This window comes from Passer domesticus, chromosome 9 (assembly GCF_036417665.1).
Source record: "Passer domesticus isolate bPasDom1 chromosome 9, bPasDom1.hap1, whole genome shotgun sequence".
NCBI classification, from domain to species: domain Eukaryota; kingdom Metazoa; phylum Chordata; class Aves; order Passeriformes; family Passeridae; genus Passer; species Passer domesticus.
The window spans coordinates 7,068,758-7,083,209 of record NC_087482.1 but is presented as its reverse complement, the minus strand read 5'-3'; the positions used below and the strand labels follow the sequence as shown (position 1 = coordinate 7,083,209).

The 14,452-nt window shown below is 50.8% G+C and overlaps 1 protein-coding gene and 1 long non-coding RNA gene across 3 annotated transcripts in view; both read right to left on the bottom strand.

Annotated features, from left to right (window-relative positions):
* Window positions 1-14,452, bottom strand: part of LOC135307580 (IQ motif and SEC7 domain-containing protein 1-like) — a 95,866-nt gene that overhangs the window by 1,041 nt on the left and 80,373 nt on the right. The window contains exons 1-2 of one of the 2 annotated variants that reach the window (XR_010368305.1): window positions 3,728-4,705; window positions 57-218 (exon numbers count right to left, since the gene is read on the bottom strand). Coding sequence is in view for 1 of the 2 variants with exons in the window: in XM_064431989.1 (XP_064288059.1) it covers window positions 57-218 (162 nt within the window). In the remaining variant the exon portion in view is untranslated. Of the gene's footprint in view, window positions 1-56; window positions 219-3,727; window positions 4,706-14,452 lie in introns of those variants that run through there. The other variant, XM_064431989.1, reaches the window with a different exon arrangement.
* Window positions 10,330-10,851, bottom strand: LOC135307587 (uncharacterized). The gene is made up of 3 exons (XR_010368307.1): window positions 10,790-10,851; window positions 10,516-10,587; window positions 10,330-10,428 (listed from the first exon to the last, which is right to left on the bottom strand). It is a non-coding gene; the product is annotated as an uncharacterized LOC135307587 (long non-coding RNA).

Below are 14,452 nucleotides of genomic sequence, written 5' to 3'. Positions count from 1 at the left end.
TTTTTATTATTTTGATTAGCTGGAAAATGCTCCATTATATGTACCTTTGTACTTACACTCTATTCTGTGCTTTTCCATTTCTTGAACTTCTGCAATTGATTCCCTCAAATCATCTGTAAACTTCTTCCTGTCCTGAGGATTTGGTGCATTGAAATTTATGAGTACTTTGATATCTGCTCCTGGAACAGCTGACGTGAGCCGAATGCCATTGGGATAATCTGGAAGAAAAAGGCAAGAAAAACTAAGCTCTGATTAATACAATTACTTTTCTTTTAATAAAAATACCCACAAAACCGGAAAGCTTTTAGTAATATTACCACAGAGGATACAAAGTCAGAGAAATAAAAGTCTGACAGCATAAAATTAGAATAAAAATCCCTAAGGTACATTGGAACAGCCTAACTGTCAAATACTGAACGAATACTGAGAGATATCTCTATGTAGCTGCTGCCCTTAAGGCACAATATGCAATATATATCAAAAACAGTAGGGAAAAAAAAATCTAAGGGGATATTTTTTTTTCATGGAACAGATCCCATGATCACCTTATCCACTTGTGACCAAAGTTTTGCTGAGTGTAAAGGCTACTTGAAGACATTTCAAATGCTACAAATTATCTTTTAACTCACCATTTGCGGGTGAGTTGACACACAAACAGGTACAGATTTAGTATTTCCTATTGGATTGTTCTCCCTGTACATGCTACTTTCCTTTTTTTCTTTAAAATGAAATTAAAAGTATCTGTGAAATCACATACTGAAGAAGTAAAAGGACTGATTTGGTTTTTTCACCCTTCTTTTGACCCATATTATGGACTTTTAATAAAAGGCAGATGTTTCAGGAAACTGTCTTTGCCTCTTTTCTAGGTGTACTTCTGAAGTTTTAACAGCTGGTCAAAAATACCTCCTGGTTGAGACAGAATGTTCATTTACAGAAAGATACTCAGAATGAAAATATGTTCTGTGTTGAGAGCTTTGTAACAAGCTAGCTCCGAGCTAAAGCTCACAGTGAGATTAATTTGACCAAGATAGAAAATGAGGGGAGTTGCCTTCCAATTAAACTGTGTCCTTGGCCTGCGGATGAAGTAATGCACCGAGCAGGTGGTGGAGAAAAACAGCCTGGGAAAGTAATAAGTAGTTATACCAAAATAGCACGTAAATAGCTGATAGCTAGTTAGCCAATGGTGAGCTGGGATTTTGCACTATGCATGAGCTAATTAAAAGGTGTATAATAATCCGTAATTCGGGAATAAAGACGAGACTTGTCGATCATCATATGGCGAGCAAGTCTTCCTTCTCCATCAAATGGTGACCCCGACGTCGACGACTACGGACAGACACGGCTGCCACGGATGGGGAAGTAGGAGCGGGTCCTTCTGAAGCAAGGGGGGGACGGCAAACGACCACTGCGGGTCGCGGCCGTAGGAGCTATAAATATAGTCCTAGCCTACGTGCTGCCGAAGTCTGTAAGCCTTGCAACAGCGCTGATTAGAAATGGAAAGGCAAGCAGCATATGATTTATTTATTTGCTTTTTAAAAAAGCGGCAGATTAAAGACATGGACTTGCAGAGAGAGCTCCCACAGTTGTTAGATTACGGGTACGCTACAGGGTTGTTTTTCAACCCCCATACAGTCCATGAGCTAACAGAGTGGCGTAAGTTCGGGACCAGGAGGGCGGTTACGCGCACCGCGGGACAGCCCGGGGCAGACGCGGAGGCGAAAACGCGTATGCCGGCGGCGCTCCCGGTGCTGCAGTGGCGGAATGGACCGAGCGCTGCGGAGGCGGCGTACTCGGTGCCGGCGGTGGTTACGCGCACCGCGGGTCCAGTGACACGCGCGGTGACAAAAACTCGCACGGCAGCTGTCCGTGGGGAAAGCGCACAGATCGTGAGGGAAGTGCCGGCCAGGGCCAAGCCGGCCAAAGCGAGACGCGGCAGCCGAATAGGTGCTAGCGGCGGCGGACGCGCACCAGTAACGCGAAACCCGAAAGCTGGAGCTAGGAGGGCTTTTTCACTTTTTGCAAGCGCACAAAAGCACCAGCGGTGTGGGACATTCTCCCGCTGGCTGCGGGTGCTGGCGCAGAGCCAGGGGGAACCAGCCCGAGCAGAGATCCAGGCAGAGCGGAGCCCAAAGGAGATCGGGGCCGCGCGGGTCCGGGCGAGAGCGTTCCTTTCCGCACCCCCGGGATAGCGCAGACTGAGGCTGTGCCGGAGCACACAGGAGACGGGCGCGGGCAGACATTCCTCAAAGCACCGCCCTGTCACAGCTGCCTAGCAACCACAGCAGACAGCCCATCGCAGCAATTCAAACAAGTGTCTGAGAAAAAACAGGTCAGGAATTTCCTTCAAGATCAGGATAGAAAACTTCTGAAAATTCACACAGTGCTTCATCCAGATGTTATACGGGGCATTTCACCCAACTGTTCCACAGACTTTACGGTTTGTTTACCAGTTTTTTTTGTAAATGTGTTTGCTTTTCTAAAAGTGATTGAGTATTTGGGTTTGATGGCTTTGAGTTTGATGACTTCATTTCCTTTCCCTTGCCTGAGGCGAGAACAACCTTTTAGGGGGGCAGAGTCTAAGTAAACTTCCTAGTTTCTGTTTGGACTACATATGAGAAGATTTAAACTGTAATATTTCTGTATACTATGGGCTTTATAGTCTTTGCTTTCTTCTATTCATTAAGAGATGGCATTAGATAAATGGATGTAAATGTGCTAATTATTTTGACTATCCTTAATTTAAGTGAAATTATTTGTGTTTAAGATTATCTGTCATCTTTTTCAGTTTTGTTTTAAAATATCTATCCAAGATTCAAAGTTTTAAGAATTATTGATATTAAGTTTATAATCTTTGTTATTTTTAGTTTTTGTAAGTAATGCTGATAGATAGTGACTGTTGTTAATACCAGATGAATACTTTAGGAAGGTTGTCTTAACCCCTTCAAGCACTTCTTGTTAAGGAGTTTTCAGATTTTTGTGATAAGAATTATTATTAAGATATTGTTGCAGTATTTACAGCCAGCTTTCATGTGTTTTTCTATTTTTTTGTGTGATCACCTACAAGACACGTGTCTCTTTAAGATCCTGTCTTTTTATTTCCTAACTATTTTGATGTTTCTGAGGGTTTTTATCCAAATTGCCAGTTTTGTAGTTCTTTTAATTATTATTACAGGAATACTCCGGCAGAGAATTCAAGAAGTTTGCTGTGTTTGGAAAATCTCTGTCTTGACAGAAACTTCAGAAGGATTCAATTATTTGCTGGTTTGATTGGTTTGTAACCCTAAGGTTTCTTGTTTATAACAGTTGTTTTTAAAAGCCCTGTTTAAAAAATGTGTTAAGTGACACTCACCAATTAGAGTTTGGGCTCTGGCCAAGCTCTAGCTCTATTTGGATGGAGTGACTGACAATCAACCCAGATGTTTTCTGCATCAAAAAGTATTCAAGTCCTTTTGACTTGGCAATTTGACCATCTATGACAGCTGAGCCATTTTCAGAGGTGATTTGGAGAAACATGAATCCGGACATGGTTTCTCCAATTCTCTGTCATTTTAAGGTTTGTCAGCTGTTGCAGACTCTGGGATAAGAGTTCGGTGTTACAGTGTTTAGTAATTTTTTTATTTTGTATGTGTTGTTGACTGTGTGTATTATCTAAATTAATTCCTAATTACTTTTATTTTAACATTTCTTTATGTAACATTGCAAAATGAAACCAGGACCCATTTTTCACCTCCAAGATTTTGAGAAGATTCTTCAGTCCTGCAGGGATGTGGGATTTGTTTGTGTTTTAACAGGTGCCCTGTCTCAGCTTGAAAAGAAAACGGGGGAGCTCAGGGTATTGGAGTGGCTCTCTCCACCGCTACAGCAACAGAAAACTGTGAGACTGAAAATTGAAATGATTGCATCCCTCATAAAGAAAGGACGTTTTAGGGCAATCCAAGTTACAGGAGCAGAGCCTTCAACAATACGATTGCCCATTAAAAAGGACACGCTTGACTGGTATTTGGTGAACTCTGGGGAGCTCCAGGAAGCCCTTTTAGGAGCTGGAGCTGTCGTGGAGACTGGGAAAATGCATCCTAGTCCCCTCCAGTGGATGACAGAATGGGACTGGATAACAAAGCCCATTCAGAGTCTGTCACCATTAAGGGGGGCTATCACGGCCTTTACGGACGCTGGTAAAAAGTCCAGGAGAGCAGCCGTGACATGGAAACAGCAAAGACAGTGGTGACAACATTTGTTAGATGCAGATGCCAGGGACAGTCTACAGACATTGGAACTTTTAGCTGTAGTATGGTCAATGATGAATTTAAAAGGTCCTTTGAATATTGTGACTGACTCCCTTTATGTAGCAGGAGTAGCTGCCAGGCTACTATACTGGGGGAGGGGATATCTTTGTGTTTCCTCTCCAACAGGACCCTTGTGGATCCCCGCGAAGTGGACTCGAGCTGTACCAGATGTTGAGGACTGTCGCGGCCTTGTCACCGGAGGACAAAGAGAGGGTGCACAACAAACTGACGCTGATATTGCGACCCTATTTGCAACACCTTAAGCCCTACTCTAACGATGCGCGATGTGCCTGTGTTCATCTTCCTGACGATTGGATCGAGTGGTGTCAGGACCTTACGGTAGAAGTAAAAGCCCCTCAATCACAGCCATGCTTGGACTGTGGGGACAATAAATGTGCTGCATGGATCGTGCTAGACTGTGGAGGCTGTAATAAGGTGTTTTGGTTGGAGCAATCGACCGTTCGGCAGAACTGGTGCCCAAGCTGCCGATTCTCCTGGAACTTGCAGAACACGTGGCAGCAAGCACTAAGGGATTTTACAGGGCTTGATTTGAGAGGATCGTTAGACTTGTATGAAGCCCCGGAGCAAATTATTTTGGCATATGTTACTTGGCAACTTAAGACCTTGTGTGAGCGAGTAGAAAAGCAAGTGCGTACTCACATAATAGCTTCGCGCTGTCGAAAGCTTGTGCCCCTCACACAGACATCCACTGTAGGACCGATTAAAAAAGACTGTGGGGTTGAGGAGGCACTAGACGACTGCATCAAGCAACTTAAGTCCTGTTCTCTTCGCTCCAGAGGGACTGCCAAATAGGGCAACCCACATTCTGGAGCAAGCTGAAACAGGTAGGAGTAGCTACACTTTAACCTGGAGGGGCAGCTAATAAGGCCATGAATTTGGCCAAGCAATTAGGCTGCTGGGCCAAAGACGAACTGAACGCCACCTCCCAGGTAGTGGACATGCTGTCTCAAGATGTACAAAGTGTAAATCATGCAGTATTGCAGAATAGAGCAGCAATCGATTTCTTATTATTAGCTCAAGGCCATGGTTGTGAAGAATTTGAGAGTATGTGTTGTATGAATTTATCAGATCATTCTGTATCAATATGCTATAGAGATATTGTGTGATAGTATTGCTAATGCTTGTATTACCATGCTTGCTTAATTGCATACAAAGAATGGTGAGTCAGATGATGGAAAGGGCTTGGAAAACAACACTTCCGGCTCAAAAAGAAAACGGGGGAAATGTTGAGAGCTTTGTAACAAGCTGGCTCCGAGCTAAAGCTCACAGTGAGATTAATTTGACCGAGATAGAGAATGAGGGGAGTTGCCATTCCAATTAAACTGTGTGTCCTTGGCCCACGGATGAAGAAATGCACAGACACAGGTGGTGGAGCGGGATAGCCTGGGAAAGTGGTGATAGTTATACCAAAAACAGCACGTAGATAGCTGATAGCTAGTTAGCCAATGGTGAGCTGGGATTTTGCACTATGCATGAGCTAATTAAAGGGTGTATAATAATCAGTGATTCGGGAATAAAGACGAGACTTGTCGATCATCATATTGTGAGCGAGTCTTCCTTCTCCATCAGGCACGCGTTGTTTCCTGTGGTGGTCACACTGGGGTCTTTGGTGGTCTCTGAGGCTGAAGGCTGTGGTCTTCCTCATGACTGAACTTTTGAACTTTTCTCTATTGTGCGTGCACTGTGGTCCCCTGGTGCTTATCTGAGTACGTCTGTTGGTTTGGATCAGCTTGGAGACAGAGGAGCTCCTTAGTCTAGGCTTCTTGCATTCCCTGGTCTTCTCCTGTTATGAGTAAAACACTCATCTGTAGCTATGATATTTTATTAAAAATCCTTTCCTAGGATTTTTCCCCTCCTGAGGAGCTGAGGGCCTCAGGAAAGAAATGTAAACAATAACTATCTGCTGCTGTGGAATGCAACAGGTGCATCTTCCATTGGTCCATGTGGATTGTTTTCACTTGATGACCAATCACAGCCAACTGTGTTGAGCCTGTGAGCAGTCACAAGATTTTTGTTATGCATTCCATTCTATTCTTCTTCTTTGTAGCCTTCTGGTCATTTTTTCCTCTCTGTTCTTTTAGTATAGTTTTAACGTAGTATTTTAATAGAATATATAATAAATCAGCCTTCTGAAATGGAGTCAAGCCTCGTGTCTCCACACCTGGGGTGTTCGCCCCAACAGATTATCCATTTTTTTTAAGGCTGCAAAGTTAAACAGGTTGGGCCAGTTGCTGAGAGTTGAAATGTTGACTATTTGTTGTTGCAAGCTTCATGTTGCAATCACCTCTTGTTAATAGTTTTTCTTCAATTACCTGTTAATGGTTAGAAATCAAGCGCAATTGTCCCCCTGCTGCTTCCCCAGAGCCTGCAGGTAGCAGGGTGGGGGTGGTGACATCAGAGCTAGTATGCAGATGAGAATGCATTTCACCAAATTTTTCAATTTTCCAGGAAAAAACCCCTAAAAACATTGAGCCGACATAAAATTAAGAAACCTAAGTAAGGTCTAAAGGTGAGGAACTTAATCCAGTATGTGCTAAGATCCTTTTTACTCCTCACCCTAACCTGAAAGGATGTCAGCTAGAAAGAGGACCTGGAATGTTAGACCAAAGAAGCAGAATTCCCACTACTCCCTCGAGGATGGAAGCCCCAGCTCTCCCTGCATACCAGCGGACACAGCTGCATCATCATCCTCCTCCTCCGTGCCACTCCTGGGAGCAGCAGGGGTGCGGGTGACCTGTCGTTTCTCCCCAACCTGAGCTGAATGTTTTTAATAAAGGCATTAAAAAGGAGAAAGATCTCCTGCCCTATTTATGACACTGGTATTGTCCTTCATAGCAAGAAGCTTCAGAAATTTGCATTTTCCTATGCCCTTTGTACCTTGGCAGAAGGTTCTTAAGTAAAAGGTTAAAATTCAACACATAATTCTACAATTTAAAATTTAAATGCTTAGTCCATATATTGCTAACTTAATTGAACCCGCCCAAAAACCTCCATTTCAACAGCAGCCCCTGCCTGGCTTCTGCCTGCCCACACCGTGGGCATCCACGGCTCCTCCTGGGCATGGAGCTCAGTCAGTGCTGGTGCTGGGTGGGCTTTGCTGCTGCTGCCACCTGGACACTGGGGTGACCGCTTGTCCTGGGTTGCAGTGTAAAGATGTATTCTAATGCCATCCTCAAGAGCTGCTGAAACCAGGAGGGGCATTGTTTCTTCCTCATCTCCTGTTAATGGGCCCATCAATGTCTTGCCACATGACTCAGAGATAACTCCCTCCCAGAGCCATTTCTGTTTAATGGCTAATCAAGGACCCACAGCATGAGGCAGAATGATATCACCCCACTGTGAGATGCTCTGCCCTTGGTGGAGGAGCTAAGCATCCCCAGCTGGATATAATCTGGGTTTTGGGACACAACAAGCAGTCTTTCCACTGGATTCCCAGAGGAACCGCCGCCCTTACCCACTGCTTTTCCAGAGGATGAGAGCTACCAGATTGTTTCTACAGGATCACCACTTCCACAAGTCCATTTCATCTGGACTGCTACCACCACCCTAACTAGCAGGGTGTCAGCAGGCTGTATTCTGAGCCTGTCAGTGGTTTTTCTTTTGTATTATTGTATGTGTTTTGATTTTTTTCCCTTTTTCTAATAAATTGTATTTCTGACTTGGAGTCTCTCACTGGTTTTGCTTTCCAACCAGAACAAAGATCCTTCTCTTTATTTCAACAGAAGAATAGGTCATTGCCTACCCTGCAAGCGGGGGGTTGGGGGGGTGGGGTGGGGGGGGTGTCACCTTCAGTGATTCCTAGAGGGAAAGGCCAGGGGGCTCAGGGGCAGAGGGAGAGATGTGTTGGTCTCAGGAAGGGCTGGAGGGTGCTGGGCTGGTCCTGGGGTCCCTAGAGGTACTCGGGTTGGCTGGGATGGGACAGACAAAGATAAAAAAAGGGATGAAGGCAGCTTGGGGAGGCCCATGGGGAGAGCAGGTGGCAGTGGGATCTACAGGGTAAAAGGAGGTTCCCTCGTAGACTGTTGTTCTGGGGTCCTCTTCACAGAAGACTTGAGAGGGCTGTCCGGGCCGTTACTGCTGCTGGAGGAGCTGCCCACGCTGTCTGGGTGTGAGGTGCAGCCACCGTCTTCCAACTCCTGTCCCGAGGTGCTCCTGTGCAGAGAGGAGGTGGCTGAGGCCCCAGCTGCCAGTGGCACACAGGGACCCTCGTGCACAGCAGGGCCCAGAGCTGGCAAGGCTCCCCAGCACGGCTGGAGCTGCTGGCACAGCTGGGCCCAGCTGGACAGCTGCCCCTCAAGGCCCCGGCCAGCAGGGCACGGCTCTGGGCAGGGTCCCTGGCCAGGAGCGGGCCCCAGAGCGCCTCTGCCTTTCAAGGGCAACCTCGGCCCTGCTCTTTCTCCTCCCCACCTCCCTCTGCCTCTGCCCCGTGCCCCTGGGGCTACTCTTGACCAGGCAGCCTCAGTGGGAGCCAGCCCTGGCTGCAGCCCCAGCGGGGCCCCCAGGACAAGGCCCAGCAATTGAGAGGCCACTGGAAGCACTGGGCAGCAGCAGAACCCTCAGCAGAGTTATTTGGACAATCATGGACTGGCCACATCTCCACTGCAGCCTCAATGGGAATGTTCCCTGTCCACGTTAGACTTTGAAAAGAAGCTGTTGGAGGGGGCAGGCAATAAAACACTCACTGTTTTCTGTTCCAGGAATACCAGATTCCAATGCAGAACAACATGAAGACAAGCTCCAAATAAAGCATGCCTGCCACACACCCTAGCCAGCAGCCGGTTCCCTGACAGAAACCCCTGCTGAGGCCATCCTGGGCATTGGGAACAGGTCTTGTGGTGCCGGCTGCATCTGTGGAAGCAATGGGGAGCGTGAGCCCGTGCTGTGCTGCACTGCTGAGCTGGCAGCACGGTGGATACGGGCAGGACGTTCTCTGTTTCCCCAGAGCTGGGGCCTGCAGGCACCTTGCCGGCCCTTGGCACAGGCTGTGCCAGCCAACAAAGCCCAGCAGGCCGGGAGGAGAGCCCGGGGGCAGCGCAGCTGCTTGGGCAGTGGCTGCTGCCAGGGACATGGGCCAAAGCGTTCCCTGAGCAGCCACTGCCACCCCTGGCCCTCCCTGCCCCGAGACAGCTCCCCCAGCCCCAGGGGACAGGCTCAGGCCCTGTCAGGACCCAGCGCAGCCCCTGCCCAGTCGGGAGCCAGGGCTGGCTCTGGCCCTGGGCTGGCGGCAGGGCTCCCGCTCGGGGCTGCTCCTGTGCCTTGGGCCTCTGGGCACTCAGGGCCAGCTCCGCAGCAGATGCAGCGCCAGGGACGTTGCTGCACCAGTCCCGTTTCCCCGGGGCTCTGAACCAGCTCCAGAGGCCTGGAAGCCGAGGCGCCTCCAGCTTTGGCTGCTGCCGGGATGGGGAGGGGCAGGCCCTGGGGGAAGAGCTGCTGCCACACAGCCCCGGCCAGGGCTGAGCCCGGCACAGCAATTACCTGCTGTGCCTGTGCCCGTGTCTGGCATCGCCTTCCTTCCTGCAGCTAGGGCTGCCAATGAGCCACTGCTTCTCCCTGGGTGCTCCTCCTTCTGCACAGCCTTTTGGTCCATCACTTGAAAAAGGGACAACTGGATCAAATGGAAACACTCCCCACTGGGGAGGTGGCACCTTCATGAGGCAATGCTTGTCTAAGTCACAGGTAAAGATCAGGAAAAAGCCCAGGTAATTGGGGCTGGGCCAGTGCACTCCCTTATGCAAACAGCTGCACCTCCTGATCTTCTCAGAGACTGGGAAATGGCAGGGGAACTCAGGCCCACGGTACAGCTGGGGCACCCTATCTGCTAATGCCAAATTCCATCCTGCAGAGGCTGGGGAGGAATTGCAGCAAGGCCAGGCTGGGAAACAGCCCTGCAGGGCGTGAAAGCAGCAGCGGGGCAGCGAGGCTGCCATGGATGCCTTCCTGCTGTGCCGGGCACGGCGTGTCCAGATGTGCAGCCAAAGCCCCCGGCTGCTGAGTCCCAGGGGAAGCACGAGGGAAACGCACCCACCTTGTCCTCGGGCTGCTTCCTTCTGTGTTTGTCTCAGGAATTCATCTGCCTCATGAGACGTTTTGGCTGCAGTATCTTGGGTCTTTCCTTTTGGAGGACCTTAAGAGAAAGTAGTTCCATTTCCCAGGAATGGATCCCACAAAAGCGGGGGTCAGCCTGTGGGGTCAGCAGGGACACACTACTCACCCCTGTAATGGGAGCTGGGTTGGAGCCAAGCATCCAGCCCTGGAGCTTGAGAAGTCCTCCCTGCAGACACACCTGTAACTCAACAGCCACAGAAGCTTCTGCCATCTCTGCTGATCTGCACGGGCACCACTGAGCCGCAGCAGTGGTGAGGGGATTGCACAGGGCGAGGGCACACACGTGCATGGTTCTGTGCTGGCACCTGCAGCGCTGCCTCCCTGGCCCAGCTTTGGGCTCTGAGCTGGCAGCTCTCCCAGGGGGAAAGGCCTTGACCTACCCTCAGCATCTCCCAGAGCCTCAGTCCTGGATGTGGGGCCTTTGCCGGTAGGTTCAGCTGCAAAGAAAGGCAGGACAGAAGAGCTCCTGTGGCACTGCAGGAGATCCTCAGGCTGCCCACAAGGCTCAGCCCCGGGGCACAGCCCTGGGCCCAGCCCCTTCCCTCTCTGCTCTTCTCTTTGACTGCACAGAGCACACGGAAGGACACACTGGCACAGCACACGGGAGGAGGACTGAAAGATCAATGCTCCTTCGTCCCACTGACAGCGATCCTGAGGGATCCCTCAGGGATCCAGAAGGGAGAAGGGAAAGATTCTCAGAATCCTTCAGCCTTTACATAATGTTAAGGGAAATGGTTTATAAATGAGCTTTTGTTGCATTGATCCTGATTATTCACTCAGGAAGGGCAGAATGAAAACTTGCCTCCAGCATCCTCCAGGAACTTCAAACCATCCTTCATCAGGACTTCCTGAAAACCCATGTCACGATTCCAGTCTAAAAGGGAGCAGAGATCAGAACCGTATCTGTGGCATGCTGGGATGCCCGAATGCTACAGGGAAAAGGGCACTGCAAGGGGGTCGGCTAAGGCCGTGGGAGCCAGATGGAATGGACATGGCCAAAGCTGCACAGGGGCCTGGGGAGCTCTGGGCTGGCTCCTGATCACTCTCCACACTCTTTCCCTGCCCTCAGCAACATCCCTGGGAGGGGTGGCTGGAGTAGCCCAGGGCCCTGGGGCTCTCTCCCTCAAACTCACAGAATATCCTCCCTAAAGCATGGGGGAAAACTGCAGCAGGCAGTGCCACAGCTATCCCTCCCTCCTACACTCCCACCTGCCCTCCTTCTGCTGGGACAGCTCCCAGATCCCAAGGGCAAACAGCCAGGCCCTCTCAGGACACACTGGAGCCTTGCTCTCCCCCTCTGTCCTTTCCCCACCGTGGGCACCCCGTGCAGTCACTGCCAGGTTTCAGGACATGTCTCCCATGGAGGGACCCCAGCAGGACTGCTCAGTACCCGAGTGCCCTGAGCCTGCTCGGGATAATTCCCCTGGGCTGTGCCGCTCTAGTCCAGGCTGTGCCCGCACTGCCAAACAGCAGAGAGGGCAGCTCAAGCCTCAGCAGGGCTCAGGCCCAGAGGCACAGCAATTACCTCCTGTGCCTGTGCCTGGCATGGCCTCCCTTCCTGGAGCAGAGGCTGGCACGGAACCACTGCTTCCTCCGGGAAATGCTTCCTTCTGCACAGGCTCTCCGTTCATTTCTGGAAAATGGAAAAGAGACAGCTGGATCAGATGAAAACATTCCTGACTGGGAATGGGGAAGGTGAGGCATCACTTATGAAAGGAATGGATAAGGATCAGAAAACACCCAGGATTTTGGGACAACCCAAGGCTGCTTCCTTCCCCAAACAGCCCCAACATCTGATCTGCCTGGACACCAGGAAATTGCTGGGGATCTGAGGGAGGGCATGGACTGTGGTGAAACTGGGGCTGCCAGTCAGCTGATGCCAAATGCCTTCCGGCAGAGGCTGGGCAGAAGCTGCAGCCAGGCCAGGCTGGGAAACAGCCCTGCAGGGCGTGAAAGCAGCAGCGGGGCAGCGAGGCTGCCATGGATCCCTTCCTGCTGTGCCGGGCACGGCGTGTCCAGATGTGCAGCCAAAGCCCCTGGCTGCTGAGTCCCAGGGGAAGGATGAGGGAAATGCACCCACCTTGCCTTCTCTGCAGACATTCCTTCAGCATTTGCCACATGATTTTTAATGGGTCCTGGAATTTCTTGCCTGCCATGTCTTTGGTCTCTCCTGTCCGAGGACCTTAAGAGGAAGTAGTTCCATTTCCCAGCAATGGACCCCACAAAAGCAGAGCTCAGCCAGAGGGGTCAGCAGGGACACACTACTCACTTCTGTGATGGGAGCTGGCCTTTTGTGCAGCATCCAAGGTAGGAGTTGGTGCAGTCGTTGGTCCAGATATATCTGTAACACAACAGCCACAGAAGCTTCTGTCATCTGGTCCTGACCAGTCAGTCAAACATTACGCCTTGGTGGGACAGTGAGAACATACCTGCAGAATGCTCGGAGGGCTTCACAACTTCAGAGCGCCAGGCTAATGGAGAATCCTTCCCAGCCTCCCAGTCTGGAAGCAAACCAAGATGAGAACTGTTTCCATTGTGTGCCAGGGCTGGCTCTGGCCCTGGGCTGGCGGCAGGGCTCCCGCTCGGGGCTGCTCCTGTGCCTTGGCCTCTGGGCACTCAGGGTCAGCTCTGCAGCAGCTGCAGCACCAGGGACGTTGCTGCACCAGTCCCGTTTCCCCGGGACTCTGAACCAGCTCCAGAGGCCTGGAAGACGAGGCGCCTCCAGCTTTGGCTGCTGCCGGGCCGGGCAAGGGCAGGCCCTGGGGGAAGAGCTGCTGCCACACAGCCCCGGCCAGGGCTGAGCCCGGCACAGCAAGTACCTGCTGTGCCTGTGCCCGTGTCTGGCTTTGCCTGCTTTCCTGCAGCAGGGGCCGGAACCGAAGATGGAGTGCTTCCTTTAAGAAATGCCACCTTCCACTGAAGCACTATGTCCATCTCTTGACAAAGGAAGGGAGACAGCTGCATCAGATGGAGCTGTTCCCCACTTGGGCGGTGGCATCAGAGGTAATATTTGTGAAATTTATGGAGCAGGCAAATGGCCCGATTACAGTAGCGTGATGTGAGCACTTCCACCACCAAACAGCCACCCTTTTCCTAATCTGCAGGGCTGGATATAGTGGGGGATCTCAGGGTGTGTTACAGTTTGGGCTGCCTGTCAGCTGATGCCTTCCGGCAGAGGCTGGGCAGAAGCTGCAGCCAGGCCAGGCTGGGAAACAGCCCTGCAGGGCGTGAAAGCAGCAGCGGGGCAGCGAGGCTGCCATGGATCCCTTCCTGCTGTGCCGGGCATGGCGTGTCCAGATGTGCAGCCAAAGACCCCGGCTGCTGAGTCCCAGTGGAAGCATGAGAGAAATGCACCCACCTTCTCTTGTCTGCAGGGGTTCCTTCAGCTCTTTCCTCATCTCTTTGGATGGTTGCAGGGACATCTTATCTGTTGTATCTTGGATTTTCCCTGTTAGAGTAACTTAGACAAAAATATTTCCATTTCCCAGCAATGGATCGTACAAAAGCAAGGCTCAGCCTTTGAGGTCAGCAGGGACACACTACTCACCACTGTGATGGTAGCTGGGCTTGCGTATAGCATCCAAGGTAGGAGATGGAGAAGCTGGAGAAGTCCTCCCTGTAGACACATCTGTAACACAAAAGCCACAGAAGCTTCTGTCACCTGCTTCCTGCCCGCTTGTCTACAATTCTTCCTTGGTGGCACACTGAGAACATACCTGCAGGAGGCTCCAAGGGCTTCAAAACTTTATTCATCCAAGCTGATGGAGAAGCCTTCCCAGCACCCTCATCTACAATGCAGCACAGATGAGAACACTTTCCAGGGTGTGCTGGGATCCCCTTCTGCCACAGGGAACTGTGCACTGCCAGGGGGTCGGCTAAGGCCGTGGGAGCCAGATGTGAATAGACATGGCCAAAGGTGCACAGGGGCCTGGGGAGATCTGGGCTGGCTCCTGGTCACTCTCCACACTCTTTCCCCGCCCTCAGCAACATCCCAGGGAGGGGTAGCTGGAGCAGCGCAAGGCCCTGGGGCTCTCTCCCTCAGA